Source organism: Lingula anatina, chromosome 3, assembly GCF_051362555.1.
Source record: "Lingula anatina isolate TDL-2025a chromosome 3, LinAna3.0, whole genome shotgun sequence".
NCBI lineage: Eukaryota > Metazoa > Brachiopoda > Lingulata > Lingulida > Lingulidae > Lingula > Lingula anatina.
The window spans coordinates 20564864-20583536 of NC_141769.1; the positions used below are offsets into that span (position 1 = coordinate 20564864).

The window sequence follows — 18673 nt, forward strand, 5'->3', positions numbered from 1 at the left end:
TCTTCGAAAACAAACACGCATTTTCCTGATCGTTCAGTTTCCTGTTTTTCTTAGAAATCTCGATACTTATTCGCGTAGCGTTTCATTTCCTGTGTCTATAATTGGTTCTTTATCAGGTAATGTACGGAAATGGGGGTTTAAATATACAGGTTTCAAGCCGCTTCTCCTTTTCCGTGCCTCCTCTGAGGATTTGCCAGTCGTTAGAAAAGATCCAAAATATCGGTAAAATGCTAAAATATCGATGTTTTAACCACCGCACGTTATGTCCTCGTCTTAAACTGTATCCAGTGAGTCACGTGGCCACCGTTACCGACTTATCTGAATGCATAGCCCACTTGTGTGTATACTGGCCTAGTATTCAGTTATCAGTGGCAGACTCCGGCCACTTGGTGTCATATGTGTTTGTGGTGGCTGTACTGAACTGAGATATCTAATTTGCAAACTATGTTCCTGTCCTTTGAAGAAATCGTAGTCAGGGCCAGTGCCGTTTGCATGCTGCTAAGTACAGCGGTGAAATCAGGTAAGCAAATGTTATAACTAATATACACTGCTCACAAGATAGATGTGTAGCATTCCTTGTCAATCAAGGCCTATTTGTTTTTACAGTTTTCAATCGTTATGTTTTCAGTCCTTAAAGATTAAAATAACAGCTTTTTTATTCATCAGTTGCACGCTTAGTTATCTAATTTTGAAATGTATAAGGTTGTGAAAGTCTTCGTGACATTTGAGACAATTTACTCAGTTGGCTGTAAGCGATGCTTCAGAAAGTATCCACTATGGACCTGGTTCATAATGTAGGAAAGATCAGAGTTCCTATACAACAGCACGTACATGGCATATATACGTCGTTTTGAAGTTATATACACAGCACATGTGTAATTTCTGTGGTGGTCTGTAAAATGGCATCATTCTCAGTCATGTGACAGGTAAAAATGCAATGAATTTGACTTTGAAATTAAAAAGAACGAATGCATGGCTACCCCAACGGCCTTGGTTACCTTTGACACGTGTACTACATTTACCTGGGCACAATGTAAATGTTTTTCCTATATCAATACTTTGTTAAAAATTTTACTTCCACATTCAAATCCCTTTGAATTATCACACTGACTTATGTCGCTAATAAGTGACCCAGAGAGAAAGAGATACTCGAAGTCGTCCCACTATAAACGGTAAGCTGTTGGAGACGCTAGCATTTGTGAAAAATGCTGCTTCCAGTGTTTATGATAGGCTAGTACAGGCTAGAAGGGTCGTCTGATACAGCCAGGGTAGCACCCCATTTGTGTCATTCCACACATTTTACTAGATTTTTAGCGCCCTGGTCCAACATTTATTGTGTCACGTACCGTCTGCATACAGTTATCATGTCCTTTGCGTCCCTTAGTGTGATAATCAACTTTATATATATATGATATATATAATTGAATTCGATCTCTTTATCTTATCAGTATGTATCATGACACTGGAGACGTGGGAATGTAAACCCTAATCAGTGGTTATAACTCTGACGCCGGTCAGGTTAATAAAATAGTTCATATATATTTTGATTTGTTATATGATCTCGTCCTAACTTAGTCGTAGCGAAACATCTCATGCGCAATGTTGGGTTCAATTTGTTAGGTTTACCCCCCCCCTCCCCCCCCCCCCCCCCCCCAAAAAAAAAAAATAAATGGGTCTCTTACAAAAAAGTAAAACGATAGGGTTTATTTGATGGCATAAATGAAGTAACCTTTTACTTAAGGTTAACTGCCAATTTTTGCCGAAGACACACTCTCCACCTCTGACTCAAATGGTAAATAAAAGAGGCGAAGTCATGATAATCGAACGAGAACGCTGGGAAATAATACATGACACTGTATTGATGTAGTGCTAAAAAAACTGACTCACTCAAATAAAAAATTTAACATCAACTTCTTAATACAATGAATGAAGAGCGTCTTGTGCGCAATGAAGAAATCATCCGCAGGCTATTGTCATGGCAAGCAATCGTTGACAGACGTGACTTTTGATTGAAATAGACCCATGCATTTCCTTGTTCATGGCTTCTCCGGAAAATGTGTGTGTGCCTTAGGGATAATGAAGAATCGACAAAATCCATCCCCTTCATTTAACATTAAAGACTCTTCAAGCCAGAACAAAGTTGACACAACTGAGAAGGATTGTTTAGTTTAAACTCGTGCGGATCCTTCTGATGAAAACCAAGCGCCTGGTGAACCCTCCAATAGGCATTGACGAAGAGAGTTCGATAACTTAAAATAACGCCAATCCCGTCTTATTGGCTGACTCTCAGACGTCAGCGTTTCACAGGAAATCAAGGGTCGATACGGCCGGAATATGAAGATCAGTTTGGAGCTTTGAATGATGTTAACCTTCATGAGTGACAGGACAGAGAAACGATACAAATCGAAATGAGATTTCAGTGAGGCATTGAAAAGTTCTGTAAACACAAACAGTGAACATCTTACATCTTTGACATTCATGTTATTAATTTTAATTAAAATAAGATGCTTCCATGTATTGGAGTCCAAAAACGACAAAAGTGAATGATATTTACTCATTATATAATCTGAAGGAGTAACTTAATAATATAACATATCCGTCTCAAGGACACATTTAAGTATCGAGTGCACTCCTCAAGTCCAGGTTTCGCTCTCGTTAAGGCGTGTGCTCGCAGCGTCTTTTGTCTATTGCACTGGGAAACAATCGAAGTCGTATTATTGCGATATTTACATTTCAGTAACGATGGCCGAACGCCCCTAGGACCCGAAGTACGGACATTTGGTCCTACATGTAGTTTCGATTGATCACGCCATTTCTTTTCGGTCACAAATTAATCTATTCTTTTTTAAACCGCATCCTTTGTTTTATTGGGCAAACAGCGTGTGGTCACTGCTTTATTTGTAACTCTTGAGAACTAATCAGAGATGTCCAAATGTCACAATATTTGTTAGTAAATACAACATAATGTGCCGTTTGAATTATTCATTAATCAGCGCTGGTTTCTCAGTATTGGCTTATGCAGAAGGCCAACAGTTCGATAGAAACAACAGTTTATCTAACCGAAAAGACTCCACGGAAAGCTGAGTATTATTTGTTATCTTTTCAGAACTGTACCCGGTCACTGGAAGCCAAAGGCTCACAGATCGAAGCAGTGATGCTTGGTCAGGGGAAATCCAGCTAGGTTTTACTTTGCCGTTCTATGGTCATAGCTATACATCTATATACGTAAGTTTTGTGGGACTATCTCACTGTTTTCTTCAACTTTTTTACGTGTAGGCCGACTGGTAAAATTTGCATAAAAATTAAAGTACCTTCTTTGAACAGTTTCTAATGATGAGCAATGTTCTTGATTTCAACTGATATGTTTCTGGAAGAAAGTTAAGAGCATTAAAGGCTAGACGAAAAAGGTGCTGAAGACTACAAAATTATATTTGAGTCTTTTAGCCTTACAGAGACTTTTCTTTGCCCAATGATTAAAACGTAGAACTGAAATTGCAGGCCTTTTAGATAGTATAGCGGCACACGGCTTTCGATAGAATTCCACACCTATCGCGTCAACAAAGCGTGATGTTTATTGATTTCCTTTGGTCGGATAAGCTGTTATGATGTTTGCAAATTATTTGTCAATAATGTCATCTCAACTTCAGCTGTTCGCATCCCCAGCAATCTGTCATTGAATTATTGAGTTTTTGTGAAATATTACACTGTATTATGATGTATTACTTTGAACGGGACGGTCCTTAATACAGCGTCGAGTTGCTCAATGCTTAGTTTCCGTTTTTTTCTGCGATTAGCCAAAGACGCGGCGTGTGTAGTTGCTGAGTCTCTTTGAACAAGGCTCTTTTAAGTTTTCTATTCATTTTAAGTCCACATGAAATCAGACCTTTAGGCTTGTTTTAAAGAGTGGCTCTGTATGAGAAATGTAGGACTGGGGCAATGCTGCCAGGTGAAGTTAATAGCGCCTTGATAAGTTGAAGCTTTTCCGATATGTTAGTGCTTTTATCAAAACTATATGAGACAGGATAATTTCGTGGTCCCTCAGAGGCTATAAAAATCGGGCTACATGGGTGAAGCTCAGTAGAAATGATAGCACTGACTTACCTAGCCTCTATTTTCCACTCCTCAGGGAGGGGGGGGGGGCAGAGGAGAGGGAGAGGCACCTGACTGAACCAGCACATCTGAGGGGTGACAGGTGGTACATGTAATTTCTTTCACAGTCCTCATTTACCTGATGAAGTCAGACTGTCAGCAGACAAAATATTGGCTGGCAAATCTCAGCTAATTTTTCTAAAGCCATTGAAAATGAAACTTTAGTTGTTTATCGTATTGCATGTAAAAATTGATGCTTAAATTACCTTCTGCAATAAAAGTTTATCGATAAGGTACAAGTACTGCATTTTAGATGTTATAAACTCAAGCAATAACTTTACAGCTCACACCCTCCACAGAATTTTGGGAAAACAAAAGCATGTTCTGTCAAGTACAAATATAATAAGAATGTATAAAAATCTACTAGAAGAAAAATAATATCAATGAAAGCTACGTGTACATGTATAACTGATAAAGGGAGCATTTTTAAAAGCCGTCTAAAATTATTTAGTGTTACGTTTTTTTCAGTAAAGATACGTTTAAATTTATGATATCATCAGTAATGTTTAAAACTTATTTTCACCATGCTTTTGCAGGTTTCGAGTAATGGCTATCTTGCCTTTAGTCCTGACGCCAAACCTTTCCAACATCCCAGAAATGGCACGTGGCCAAATAAGGGATTTCCCTCCAAACCGGATCCGCCGCTGATAGCCCCATATTATGCTCAAGTCCAACTAACCCCGTCAACTTGGCAAGGGCCGGAAAATGTCGGAGAGGTGCTGTGGAAAATAGTGTCTGATTCTGCAGAGTTACAGAGGTAAATTCAGCGGGTGATTTGTGCCTTTTGAACTTAGCCCGGTGTAAGGAAACGGGTATGTGTGTGTGTGTGTATGTGTGTGTGTGTGGGGGGGGGGGGTACTAGAGAGTCCGCCCAACGTTATATCCGTACAGGTTAGGGTAAGCAAGACGTAAGTGGGACAGGTTTTACAGTAGGCCTATACCTGTACATATCAATAGCCACTCTGCAAAACATGTCTTCAGGTACAAAATAATTGCTGACGTTTTCTTGTAATTACAATGCCAAATGTTACTTGCATTCTATTTATCAAGAGAAATTTAGTGCTTTTGACTAATGTTTGGTCTTCATAAATCAACTGAAAACAAACCCATTATCAAATTTCGAGACAACAAAAAAATATCATCAGAAACGTTAGCATCTGCTTGCAATTAAAGATATCGCATGTTAAATATATTTTATCCCGCTAAAAAAACGGCGTTTTGTCGGTATTTGAAAACATTACGTACATGTACATGCTATCTCTCCGTATAAATTTTTGTGAACAAAGTACAGAGTTACAGATTATCTGTTTTAATATCCACTGGTAATATGTAAGACTGGCTTGCTGCATCATCGTCTTAAATTGACCCTTTAAAGGAGAACCGCCATTCAACATAATATACATATATATAATTGTGTTCGTTTCTTTGCTACGCCAGGTTTACGGAAACAGTGCGGACATCTATGGTAGATGTGGACAACTTCGAGGCTACTCATGCATTTCTTGCCACGTGGATCAATGTTACTTGCAATGGATGTTTTAACGTGAACTTGGAACAATATCCAGTAAGTTATTATCCTTTAGACATCACATCAAGTATACGGCTTCTCACTGAGTGAGGTGTGCCTAAATCCAATGCGTTGGACCTTTATTGCATTTTGATTCAAAATATGGCTCAAATGTTAAGATATTTCAAAATTTGCCCTATCGAAATTAAAAATGGAGATTAAAATGAGCTTTTATCTCACTATAAATTTTATTAAAATATATTTTATACAACTAGCGAAACACGTTCCAAGTTGCTGTAGTGACGGACGAGATCAGGACGTATGCCTTGGTCACGTACACGAGGTTAACGTGGACAGGGGGCTCACAGACAGGGGGAGACGCAGCCACAGGGACGGGAGCTAGGTATCCGCCAGCACAGGTACGTCATCACTGATGATATGTACGTCATCTTAGCTGTGGTGCGTTGATCCAAATGAAAATGACTGGCTAAATGTTTTTAAAGGACCATGCATGTGGAAATCGATATTTCATTTGAATATTTCCTTTGAAAGGACAATGTTGAAGGACTGTTCCTTGTGCCGTGTCGTCTCTGGTTTCATGTGGATTTTGAATAAACAAGTTAAATTGTACAATAACATATTTGAATTATTCAAATGGGCATTCCTGGTAATTTATTGAATCTTAAAAGATTACCAAAGTAACTATTCGTAATGTTCTCACGCAACACGCGTTGGCCATACTGGAACTGGCATCTCTAAAATACATATAGGTAACTATGACTGGCAATAACTGACATTATTCGATTACTATAGGCATTTTTTAACGCCGGGAATGCTACCTACGGGTTTCATCTCCCATCATCGGGAACAAAGGATGACCAAATACTCTGTCTGCCACAACTAGGAGGAAGTGATGTAGATGGAAGATATGTATTTGAGATATCTGATGACGTCATTAAACCAGGAGGTTGCCTTAAAACCAGTAGTGAGTAATATTCGGATTCATATTATCTGTATATAAATATGCTTCTGTGCGTTGTAGCGAATGAGTCAGTTGTATAGATATTGTAGATGTAAATAGTTTTGTTCTTTAGAAAAGAATAATCTAACAAATAAAAAGTCATGTAAATTAACATATTGGGGATGCATTAGCCCCACAAGTAATTTTGGACTTTACGCTACAGGTAATGTAATACGCCTAGTGCTGAGTCCTACCTTTGGCGACATGTTTGGTGGAAATGTTGTCGAGTTCACAGGCCCTTGCTTCTCTCCGTCTGATCACATCACGTGCACGTTTAATGATGTCGAAGTTAGCGCGACGTACATTAACAGACTCAGAGCACAGTGTGTAGTTCCAAATCTCACCGTCAGAGGGCAAGTGCAGCTGACAGTGTCACTCAATAGTGGACATAAATATTCCACAACGTATACCATCGGTATGTCACTGTTATAATACCACATTAAGTTTCAGTAGATTTTTTTCACTATTCCTATGTGAAGTTGTTCATAAAGCATTTTCCTTCAGTAACTCGAATGTTGCGAGACTTATGAATCATTTAATCTCTAGCGGGATCTACAATGTACTTTTAAAATGCATGATACGCTTTAAGAAGACAGAAAATCTGCATGTGATACATTCGAATTGAAGGCTTGCGGGGATACTTTACATTTAATACAAATTTACAGCGTTAACATTTTTAAGCAATCACAACATTTTTTCATAGCTATAATTTGAACTCGGGCTAAAATAGCATTTTCAAATGTCAAAATTTTTGCATAACTATATTTTATTATCTCATTTAGCTAACCCCGGAACTCTCCCGCGAGGTGTCCAGTTACTGAACGCCACTGCCTGGGGTGTTTATAACCCCGAGCGTCTCGAGCTGACGTGGGACACCGCTCTGCTAGATCCCGCTCGAGACCCAAGTGTCAAGGTCAACGTCGAACTTCATGGGTACAGGGAAGAAACAACAAAAGTGGGTACCAGATATGAGAAACGAAATTCAATTTGACATGATTTACCTGGAGAAAATAATTTTGTTAAGATTTTTTGGTCATCTCAGTATTTAACTTTTTTATATTTTGAATACTGTATATGATGCAATCTACAGCTAGGTTATGGCACCGCTCTTTGTATATAGGTCTACAGTGTTGAGTATATAAACATGTAAGAGATGAGACCGTATAGTTCGTATTTACCCCCACCCACCTCAATTTTTGCTGGATATGTTAGCATTTATGGTTTATTTTTGCGATTTAATTTATGATAATGATCAAAATCTTTTTTTTTTTTTTTTTTTTTTTTTTTTTTTTGTAACAAATATTTTACAAAACAGTCACCTAAAAGCGATATATGTATGATGGGGGAGACCGGGGCTAGTTGGACCCCGGGGTAAGTTGATCACATCATTTAGTAAAGTGACCGTATCCAATAGTGCTAAGGAAGCGTCGGTCGCAAAAAAGTGTAATTTAGGCAGTTTGTCCAAGAGAGCGTTCACATCAAGAAGAGCCGAGGTCTAGCAAGGCCTAGACCTAAATATGGCGGACCTACATGAAAGGAAGACCGCATAATCCTTTAATGGTCCCTCAATGACATTTACCGTGGCGGGGCAAGTTGGCCCCCCTGACGTCAACTACGTTTTTTTGTCAAATTGTGAGCCATCTGGCATCATATTTGAAAAATAATGATGGTGCATACGTCGCTTAGTTCATGGGGCTCACTTTGAAACCGGTTTTGTTACTCTAACTCATTCCAAGTTGACTCTAGAAGGCCAAAAGTGTCTAACTGGGCCAGGCCCGGCCAATTGGCCCCGGTCTCCCCTATGTGTCGGTAACGTATGTGCCATGTGAATAACAGTTATTAAAAACATAGGTAATGTATGTATCGATGGATGTTAAACTCTGTATGACAATCTAACAAAGAGGAATTTCCGACGTAAAAACAAACGTGCGTGCATATAATTAAGTTAAAACTTACACTCAATAACTCCCTATCCTTTAACTCGTTTGATTCCGTTTTAATTATTATCTGCAGTTTGTGAAAGTGTAAGTCATTTACTTTACAACATCAATTTATACGGCTACTAGTTGCCTTAATATTTTTCCTGTGAACCTACGAAGAGGAACTGTAGTGGCCAACAAGATTTTTAACGCTGATTTTTTTTTTTACTTCTGACTATTTTGACTGTTATGCTTATTATTTTTCTCTCTCGGCTTTCTCTCTTACATTCGTTAAAGAGAGAGAGAGAGAGAGAGGGAGAGAGAGAGAGAGTATTCTAATTAAATTTATCCTTGTCGAAATGCTGTCAAAATTTTGATGGTTTGCCAATATTCATTTTCAACAGTTTTTTACCTATATATCATAATTATGACGAAATATCGCGTGTGATTTTTGCCCAAAAGCCATGACGTCTGCAGCGCATCTCTGAGGCGCGTTTACTAATTATTCTTCACTCGTGGAATGATTGTGTTAGTGCAGACAATTTCTTTCTCGACAGATGACAACTGCAAACTTTGATAATATTTTTTTTAATCACCATTAAGATCATTAAGGCCATCAAGATCATCATCGTTACAAATCTCTGATATAAACATCACTTCCGGCCAGTCATATATTACTTCAAGGAACCTAATTTGCATATAAGAGAAAAAATGCATTTTTTTCTGATTTTGGTTTGTCTCCAATTTTTTCCATTATTTTCAAAAAGTAATGGCCTCTTTTGCTCACAAATTGGGACACCTTTGATCCACATGCATTGTTTGTAAATAATGTAAAGAAATAAGTTTAATATCACAGACGTGTATCACGTTTTCACTCCACAGCCATAATACTCAACGATAGCTGCATGGGTATAAAAGTAGGTCAATTGCCTGTATAAAATTGCCATACCGTTTTAGGGGGGAGACAGAAGTGGTAGATGTATCAAGATACCAGGAAAATATTTTGGTTGCATAGGGTAACGGAAAGACAGATAATGTTGCAAATTTTAAAAGAAAAGAGTAAAACTAGCCCAATCTCCAGCTTCACCATGTAGAACTTTATAGATGCCACGGTCCCTCTCTATTTCATCTGTCTCTCCCTGAAAAATTTCTGACCGCGTTAACTGTTCAGCTCCCGGGAAGCACGAAGCGTCCAGGGTGGTTGCAGACGCTGATGCTCTGCAGACGACGCATTGCATTTACACAAGGGGGTAAAGGTTTTCTAGGGATTTTTTTAAATTAAATCAAACTAACGAATTACATAATAAAGGAAAGAAAATTATCTTACTTAAATATATATTGACTAAGTGGAATTAAAGACACTGACATTTCTTCTCAAAATTGGCAGAAAAAAAAAAACGCAAAAGGAGATCACCTAACTCCCCTAAGAACCCTTACATGGCATATCTTATACTTGAACTAGCTTTCAGTTTGTATGGTATCAATAGAAAGGGGGCGTATTGGTGGGGGGGGGGGGGGGGTGAATTCTCATGAGACTGTTCTTGTTCAAGAAGATATATTTCTTTTTTGATAGTGCTGTACATAGCATATTTTTGGGTTCATGCACGAAGCTTCATTATTCAACCGAAGTCTATGGTATTATATACGTTTTATTTTATATTATAAAACATTTTTTTATAAAAGACCTGAATTGAAAACGTAGGCAACGTGGAAGAAGCATTGTATTTGACTACCCCCCCCCCCCCCCATTCGCGCCCCTCTCTCCTCTCTCTTCTTGTGTGTGTGTAGTGTATGTAAGGCATATATATATATATTTACACACGCACTGAAACCAGTTTTGCAGTGCCTTTTCTTAGTTGACTTCTTCATATGCACATTAATATTACCGTTGCCAGCTTATTTTCTCAGTAAATCACATTTTATTAGGCCACCTGGAAAGTACTGAAGGTTTTAGCGAAGAACATTGCCAACACTGGACACTTGAGCTTCAGTCCGCAGTGGCACAGGTGCGGCATTGGTGAGAGCGATTGTCTCGACTACGAGATGGGGGCGGTGACTGTTACCAGAGTGGAGCATGAAGGGGAGGAATCACGAAACCCCAGGTGAGGCAGATGATATACTGTGAAATTAAGAAATTAAACGTTTTTTGTTGCAAATTTAGAGAACAAAACCCCCTTTTTGTTTTTGCAAATTTAATATAATTTCTGAGTGGTTCATTCTCGCGATTTCTGAAGCAGCACGCAATTTCGCATACGTCACAGTACCGAAAGGTGCACAGAATGAGCCAGAAGAAATATCTGTGAATTGTAAATATCTAGAGAAAAATCTCTCTGGTCCTTTGTAGATGGTACCTTCATTTTGCAAATTGGTTTTAGTATGATATTCAGTACTAGGCCTGAGATGTTATTAGTTCTCAACATTTACCTGACATCCAATATCTCCCTAGCAAATTATTCTAAACTTTGATCAAAGGACTCATACGATTTTCCGTTGATTCTGTGTTCCAGAAGAATATGGAGCAAGCTCATATCATTGGGGTGGTACTTTTACAATGCTGCACTCAACACCTACGGCAACTCGTGGTCACGGCAGAAGTGCGTGGATTGGTACAAAGCAGACCGAAAGAACGAGGCGTGGCAGTCCGAACTCCCAGCCTGCCCGTGCACCTTGGACCAAGCTTTGGCGGATTTCGGCCGTTGGCAGGCAGACGTGGCGTGTGACATGAACACCGGGAGCGTGTGTGCATTCCACGTCGGCGCAATCCACTGTGTGAGATCGGTTCAGGCCACGTAAGCAGGCAGCAGATATCTCAATTCTCTATAGTACCCCATCTGATTAAGCAAAATTAGAATAATTCGGGACAAAGAAATTTCATGTTATCAAATTTAATGTTGTCAAATAAAACAGTTGTCGTCTACTGTATATGTCTGCTCATCCCACCTGTAAAGCTTTTTTCATATCTAAAATGTGTGGAATATTTAAGGACTCCTACGGAGCTCACTGATGAAATAATCAAAACTTTTACTAGGAACTATATTAAATTCATTACCAAAATGTTTTAAGAGGGGCGTCGGCACAGTATTATATGTGCCTGTGAATTTCTTTCTAGCTCCGCGGGAGCGGGAAACCAGTGCTGTTATAGAAAGGACGGTATGCTCATGACCACTGTGGACACATTCAACGGCAGCACGCCAGACCGGAGTCATGCCTGGGGGGACAGGCCTTACGGAACACCGCCCAAGGTAAGGGCGGTTGTACACAAGCCATTATGAAAAATGCCCAAATCTGCTATCTTTGATTTTGATAAGGCAATTGTTTGTGAACAAGTACTTTTTCTCGTGTTAACTAGGGTCTTTCTGTTACTGTAGCAAATTATTTCTCTTTTGACATATATTGCACACTTGAACACTTCAATTTGTGACGTATCCTTGCCCATATTTCACAAAAAATATGTTCAGGCAGGATTAATGCAAATTGTCTTGGGTGCCATGCAACTTAACAATGACAACTTTAAATGAGGAACCAAGAATCACTTTCCAAATTAACATTGGTCCATTCACGACTTCCAGGTGCCCGCCTTGTCTCACTGGATTCATGATGTTGTCCCGTTCTTCTACTGCTGTTTGTGGACGGGTGATAGTTGCCATTATTACATGGAACAGAGACCCACCTCGGACTGCAAGAACTACAAACCACCCAAACCAGGTTACAATATGAATATAATGCAAAATTAATATAAATAGTATAACAAAAACTGCAGTACCAGCACTGTGTGTGTGTGTGTGTGTGTGTGTGTGTGTGTGAGAGAGAGAGAGAGAGAGAGAGAGAGAGGAGATCCATAGCTATCCCAATCCAACCAATGTTCTCTCCCATTTTAGCTGTGGCATACGGCGACCCACACCTGATCACACTGGACGGTAGACTGTACACATTTAACGGGAAGGGGGAGTACTTGTTACTGCGAGACACTAAGCATAACTTCCTACTCCAGGGAAGGTTTAGCCAAACAAGTGAGTAGGCTATTTATTTGTCATGTAGCACATACGCATGGCTTGTTTCCCAAAATGTGTCAAAATTGAAGCAGACCAGTTTTTATTGTTATAAATAATCAAGATTCATATTTTTACATATTTACATCCTAAGGAAACAAAATCGGGTTTATTTCTTACAATCGGGTATTTCTGCCCCCAGCCTATTACTAAATGTGCACCCACAGCCAAGTAAACCGGGTATCTACAACTGATATGATCTGCCAAATGACGTTCGGCATGATGATGATGATGATGATGATGATGATGACATAAACAGAGATTTTAAACGTTTTAAAACTGTTAAATAAAAATGGGATGTTTTTCCCCATAGTTCCAGACGTCAAAGCCACGGTGATAAAATCTATAGCAATGCGGGAGGGGGCGCTGTCCGATATTATAGAAGTCAGAATCAATCCCCCAGGAAGCAACTGGAAGAGAGATCTGACCATATTGGTGAACCACGAGGTCAAGCATTTTGAAAGGAAAGGTGAAAGAACGCAGGATTTTAAAGGTAATATATTACAGTGTAATTATTATAGATAATACAAATATATGAAGTGGAATTATACGATAATGATTTTCATGTTGTTTGCAGCGTGGAGAAATACAAACGGCTTTCGGCTATTTTTTTAAAAAATTTCCTGTAATGTCCCCTCTTCCTCTGCAATAAACTCGACTCAGTTTCTCATCCACTTTTAAGAAATGCCGATATGTAATCTTGTCTTATTCCAGGCGGCGTGACGGTCATCAACAACGACCCACGGCGTTCGTCCAACATCACAGTGTACTTTGAGTGTGGCATAGGGGTGCAGGCAACAGCGCTGGAGGGTCTACTTAACGTGGTTGTCATGGCACCACCATCTGTCAAGGTAACTATGGCAACCCTTGTGGTGATGACAGCCGCCCAGCGTGCGGTTCAAAAAGATATGAGCAAAAAATGTGTTTTTGGTACTGGATGATTTTTTCATCACTTTTATATTGTCAGTGAAAATATGATTTTGGTGTTGAATAAGGTTATTTGATTCTTGGTTGTACTTTAAAGTTTCAGACACAAGGATTATTTGGCAGCTGGGATGACGACGCTAGTAATGATTTAAATGGCACCTCGGCCGTCCAAATTCACAACTCAAGCGAACAGTGTAAGAAAATGTTTTACTATATGCGATTTCGTTGTACTAGCTGCTTCTCTATTTTCCCTAGTCTGCTTGAATTATTTGTGAATTTTGGTTGTTATATTACAATAATAACCATTAGCTAGATTATCAGGGCTGTTAAGTAAGTGAAATTGTTTCATGGTAGTCGCAGCCAGCCGTACGTCTCCATGTATGCTTCCAGTTTTGCAATTAAGCTAATACGCCTACGTATGAATGACTGTAAATGAATCTTATACTAGTAGATTGATTATTTAGCAGGTGTACTACCCCTTGCTGCATTTTAAATAAAAACGCTTTTTTATATTTAGGGCGAATTTCAGAAAAATCTTCCCTTTTTACGTACGGACCTCGGAGCTACGCGTTCTACCAGGATCTGGCGTTTCAGCCGGCCGCCATCAACTTTACCGCCATTCCCTCCAGGAGACCGGAGGTGGCGACGCTATGCGGCAGTAATCAACAGTGTGCCTACGACTACGTTGTCACAGGAGATGAGGCGATTGCAAGAGGGACGCTGGCAGCGGCACGGCAATATGAAATTTTGAAGGAGAGGACAAAACCTGGTGAATATTGTTCAACTGTCGCTCAGATTTATTATATCAAGCATGTTATCAGATAATCACTCAACATATAGGCCTATTCTCAGTTTGTTGTAGTACAAAATCTCACATAATATTTCCTAATATTTCTTGATCAAAATTATAATTGAACATCGGATTAATTCTTCATATTTGTTTTTTCTTATTTTGAAGAGGCGCATTTTATTATCTTTATTCCAGAGTATTTGACTGCTTGGAATCGGATTTTTACGTCTAATTGTTTAAGTGTGTCTGATAAGCATCCAATCTTTCTTTTTTCTGTGACAGTCCAAGCTTGCGGTATTTTGGACATTGAAAACTCCATCAAATTAGTCGACAATTACCTGCTTGGCGGCAGGGTGACCGTGACGGGCTGCCAGCCAGGCTATAAATTGTCAGGAAACAATGTCTCCTTCACGTGCAGCTTAAACGGCACCGGGGCGGCGGCGTGGTCCCCACTTCCCACCCTCACCTGCGTCATAGAACAAGAAGGTTCGTGGTACTTCACAGATTAAAGTCAGAACTCTTTTAATAGGAGGCCTTTGAAAGAAAATATTAATTTTGCGCATTATGCCTACGGTAGTAAAATCGTCTCGAGAGCATCGAATTTGAGAAAGAGCGGTAACCACTTTAACAGTTTAGTAAAATCAAAAATCCAAATAGAATTTAAAAAAACAAAAAATCAAAATGGCCAAATGCCATCGTGCAAATATCGACAATGTTGCTCACTTTGCTTGTGTCACTTATGAGTATGAATGAAATTAGTAAATTATGACATATTTCAACAATTTCTCATCATGTTTAAAATAACATACAAAAAACACTTGCGTTGTCTTCTTTCCAGCCAGTAACGAGGCGCAGATTCAGTACGCGCGTACCACAGCCACTGTGCTGGCGGTGCTGTTACCGACATTCTTCGTCTTCTTGGTGCTAGGGGCCGGCCTCACCTGGTGGATTCATTCACGGTCACGAGGTGTAACAAAGTGAGTGTAATAGTACAGAGTCGATACATGATCTTGCATTTCCCATGAAGTGATCATTTGGCTTTTTAAAATAAATAAATAAATAGATAAATAAATAACAGATAAACCGCCCATATTAACTCTTCCATAAAAAAAATAACAAATAAATCGCCCATATTAACTCTTTAATAAAAATTAACAGATAAATCGCCCATATTAACTCTGCCATAAAATCGCCTATTTCCAGATCTCGCACCCCGGAAGATGAGCTCGCAGGCGGTCGCCAGGAGGGTGACGGCGGAGAGGGCCATGGAATGACGGCCTACCATAAAGAAAACCTGTATACCCTAGCCGAGGAAGACGAAAGTTATGTGTTTGTCAATCAAGCAGAGATAGAAACATTAGAAAAGTCAAACCCAAATTTAAATAAGTCAAAGGAAAGCATTGGCAAGTCAACTCATGTGTGACAGTGGAAGTCCAAGCGTCGACAGGTGAAACTCACAAGCTTGATAGTTATTTGCAAGTTTATACCAAGCATGGGAAACAAATTCACAAGTTCTTTTCACAATACGATATGAATTTGTCCACCATGGGGTTATTTCCAGCGTTTCATTATATGACGACTGTGGACTGGCGTGCCTTTTGTAACCTGGTGCTTCACTCCCAATTATGTCACCTTTGAGCAAAGCGCTCATACTGTGCCAAATGCCAGAGGTTTTTTTTTTTTTAATAAGTAACTCGAAAGCAATTTGCATTTATACTATGTATAGATTATGTTTAAAAATGACGATTACTTGTCGAATTTTGAGCGATGTTAGAGAACGAGATGCCAATCTTCGTAATGTAACACCATAGAGATTTGCATCTCAGTATTACGACGATGGCAGTCGCTAATCATAGGACAGTGCCATGTAACGTGTAATTCAAGGGCCGTGACACTGGCCAGCTGCTCGTTAGCCTGCAAGGAATTAATAATACTTGGACCTGGACATTGTTTTGAGACATTACAAACCCCTGGTAAAGCAAGGGGCAGTGCCTTTTTTTAATAAATAGTAGTACAACAGCCGCTGTAAAGCTGAAATGTGAAAGACGATTTGTTCAGCGTGTAATTTTTTCACTTTTGGTCGTCTGTTTTAATATTAAATGTTTTATGTCTTATTTCAAATATATTGCTGTACTTTATTTATTGTTGCTGTTGATTTATATGTATAATATTTTGGTGTGCTCCAATTAAGGAGAGTGGATGTGGAGGGGATCAGCATGAAGTCAACACACACAAACCATGTACTTTTCAAGTATGCTTAAAACTGAACATTTATTTTGTATGGTCATACAGTTGTTCCAGCACATTACTGGATCAGGGATGAAGTATTTTTCATTTAAATAGTTAACCCAACAACCTTGATGTCATGTCCACACACCCAGGACACTGTCCAGTCCAACTGGACACTGCTAGGACCTTGACACTACAGCATCAAGTTTGGTGCATTGCTGCACTTTTTTAAAAAATTAAAATATCACTCAGCCGCACCTGTAGCTGGCAATAAAATACCCCTAAGAACAGGAGCAAAGTAAACGCGCCAATCTTCAATCTTTTGTTGGCCCTCGATATTTCATCAATATGACCTCAAAAAAGAATATTACCTCTTTTTGCCTTTTTTCCGGGATTTTGTCCCTTTTAAAACAATTTTCTCAGGCAAGCAAAGCATCCACAACTAAACATGAATTCCGGTATCTGAAAATCAAAGTCCTCGCTTCAGTGTATTTAGTTCGAACTTAGCCGCTACCTCGCAGCCAAACTGCTTCGCAACCCCTCAGCTCTGCCGAGGGATTTCCTTAATAACCATAACACAATAATCACCACAGAAATAACCTGAACAATCTAACAAATATTCTTATAACAATTTAAGAGTTTCAACTATAATAAAAGCAACAATGACAGGTAAACACCTATCTATATATTAATGGCGGTAACTTTACCTACGCCTATCAAACCACACAGGGAAGCCACAGTGGCACATCCAAAACACAAAGCCAAACACAACAAATTTGTTAGAAACTATATAATTAATGACAAAACTTACACACTCCATAATAAAGTACCAAATTACAAAGGTAAAAATTCAACAACATCGGAAAGAAATTTAAGTACATTGAAAGAACATTCCTCGTCTTTCTCGCCTCAGTCTAGTCCAACTCAGCAACCATATTGCTTCTTCTACAAATGGATTAACATACTTCAACCAAAGAAAGAAGTTTTTCCTCTAACCACTATGCATCCACCTTTGCCCTTCAAGCAGTTATCATAATCATCAAACAAAAAGACCACTTCACAGGTATTGTTATCATAAATCAGCAAACCCATAAATCAGACAATGAAACCTTCCACTTTATTGGTCGCCTTAATAAATACTATCTTCTTAACTAAGAATACTTGATTGCAATAAACTGGCTATCAACCAATACAACAAGAAAAATATAACATTACACTGAAAATCCAAACCTGAACATTGAAATTTTACTTTTGGTTAATCATTGCTATATGCACAAAACCTAGCTACTAACTAAAGATGCCCAGGTTATTTCTGTGGTGAAAAATACAATACTATTCCTTTTCAAATCTTTCTCACTAATGACTCCAAAACCTCCAAGACAAAAACAATGTGGTAAATAGTGGTATTAACTTTTAAATATTGAATATTTTCATTGTAGTGAATTGCTACACAGTTGATTAGCAGCATCCTAGAAATTTTACACCTTATTATTCATGTGACAAACAAAAGTCACAGAATCCTGTTTTCAATCTTAACCCAAATTTCTTTCAAATCATTTCCTTATTCTACACACTTTTACCATATCAGTATGTGCCTTGGAGGTTTGCATCCATTTCATCATGTTGAAGTTTTATTCATCCTCCGTCTTGTTTGGTCCAAAGCTCCATCCACTGCTGCCCCCTGGTGCCCAGATACTGCTCAGCGTATTGAATGGATCAAAACTGCCCACATCCTGGAAAACACACATTAGCCCACTGAGAGAAACCCCTAGATTCATATCTGAACCTTTATCAAATAACTCATCAGAAAATCTGACGATATATTGAAACTAGTTAAAATACAGTTCTTTCAGAATGCTTTTCACAAGGATACTTTGATCAAGGAACATAAATTAACCTTTATAAAAATCTTTTTGATGCTTTTCAAAATAACCTTCTGCTTCATTTTCCTCAATTGGTTTTTTACCTTCTATTGGACTCATTCAGGAGAATTTGAAAGCAGCCCCCAAATCTCTCCCTGACATGTACACAAACTTGTGTGCATGCACGCGCACACGCACAAGGCCAGTTCCTCAACCCCCC

At 38.9% G+C, this 18673-nt stretch overlaps 2 protein-coding genes across 5 annotated transcripts in view; one reads left to right on the forward strand and one right to left on the reverse strand.

Moving 5' to 3' along the window:
- Positions 1–249: 249 nt before the first annotated feature.
- LOC106151765 (sushi domain-containing protein 2-like) lies at positions 250–16476 on the forward strand. Its single transcript, XM_087007977.1, has 20 exons — positions 250–520; positions 3107–3225; positions 4686–4906; positions 5587–5713; positions 5932–6075; positions 6470–6641; positions 6841–7092; positions 7460–7632; positions 10523–10698; positions 11104–11385; positions 11706–11838; positions 12166–12301; positions 12475–12606; positions 12959–13138; positions 13360–13496; positions 13670–13766; positions 14090–14341; positions 14645–14848; positions 15201–15339; positions 15566–16476. Exons 1-20 carry the CDS (start codon positions 445–447, stop codon positions 15783–15785), a joined length of 3372 nt encoding a protein of 1123 aa, XP_086864103.1. The 5' UTR covers positions 250–444; the 3' UTR covers positions 15786–16476.
- A 127-nt stretch (positions 16477–16603) lies between these two features.
- Positions 16604–18673, reverse strand: part of LOC106179494 (transmembrane protein 131-like) — a 43177-nt gene continuing 41107 nt past the window's right edge. For all 4 annotated transcript variants that reach the window (XM_013563138.2, XM_087007976.1, XM_087007975.1 and 1 more), the window contains one exon: positions 16604–18324. In XM_013563138.2, the coding sequence (XP_013418592.2) occupies positions 18223–18324 (102 nt within the window). In that variant the 3' untranslated portion in view covers positions 16604–18222. The remainder of the gene's footprint in view (positions 18325–18673) is intronic.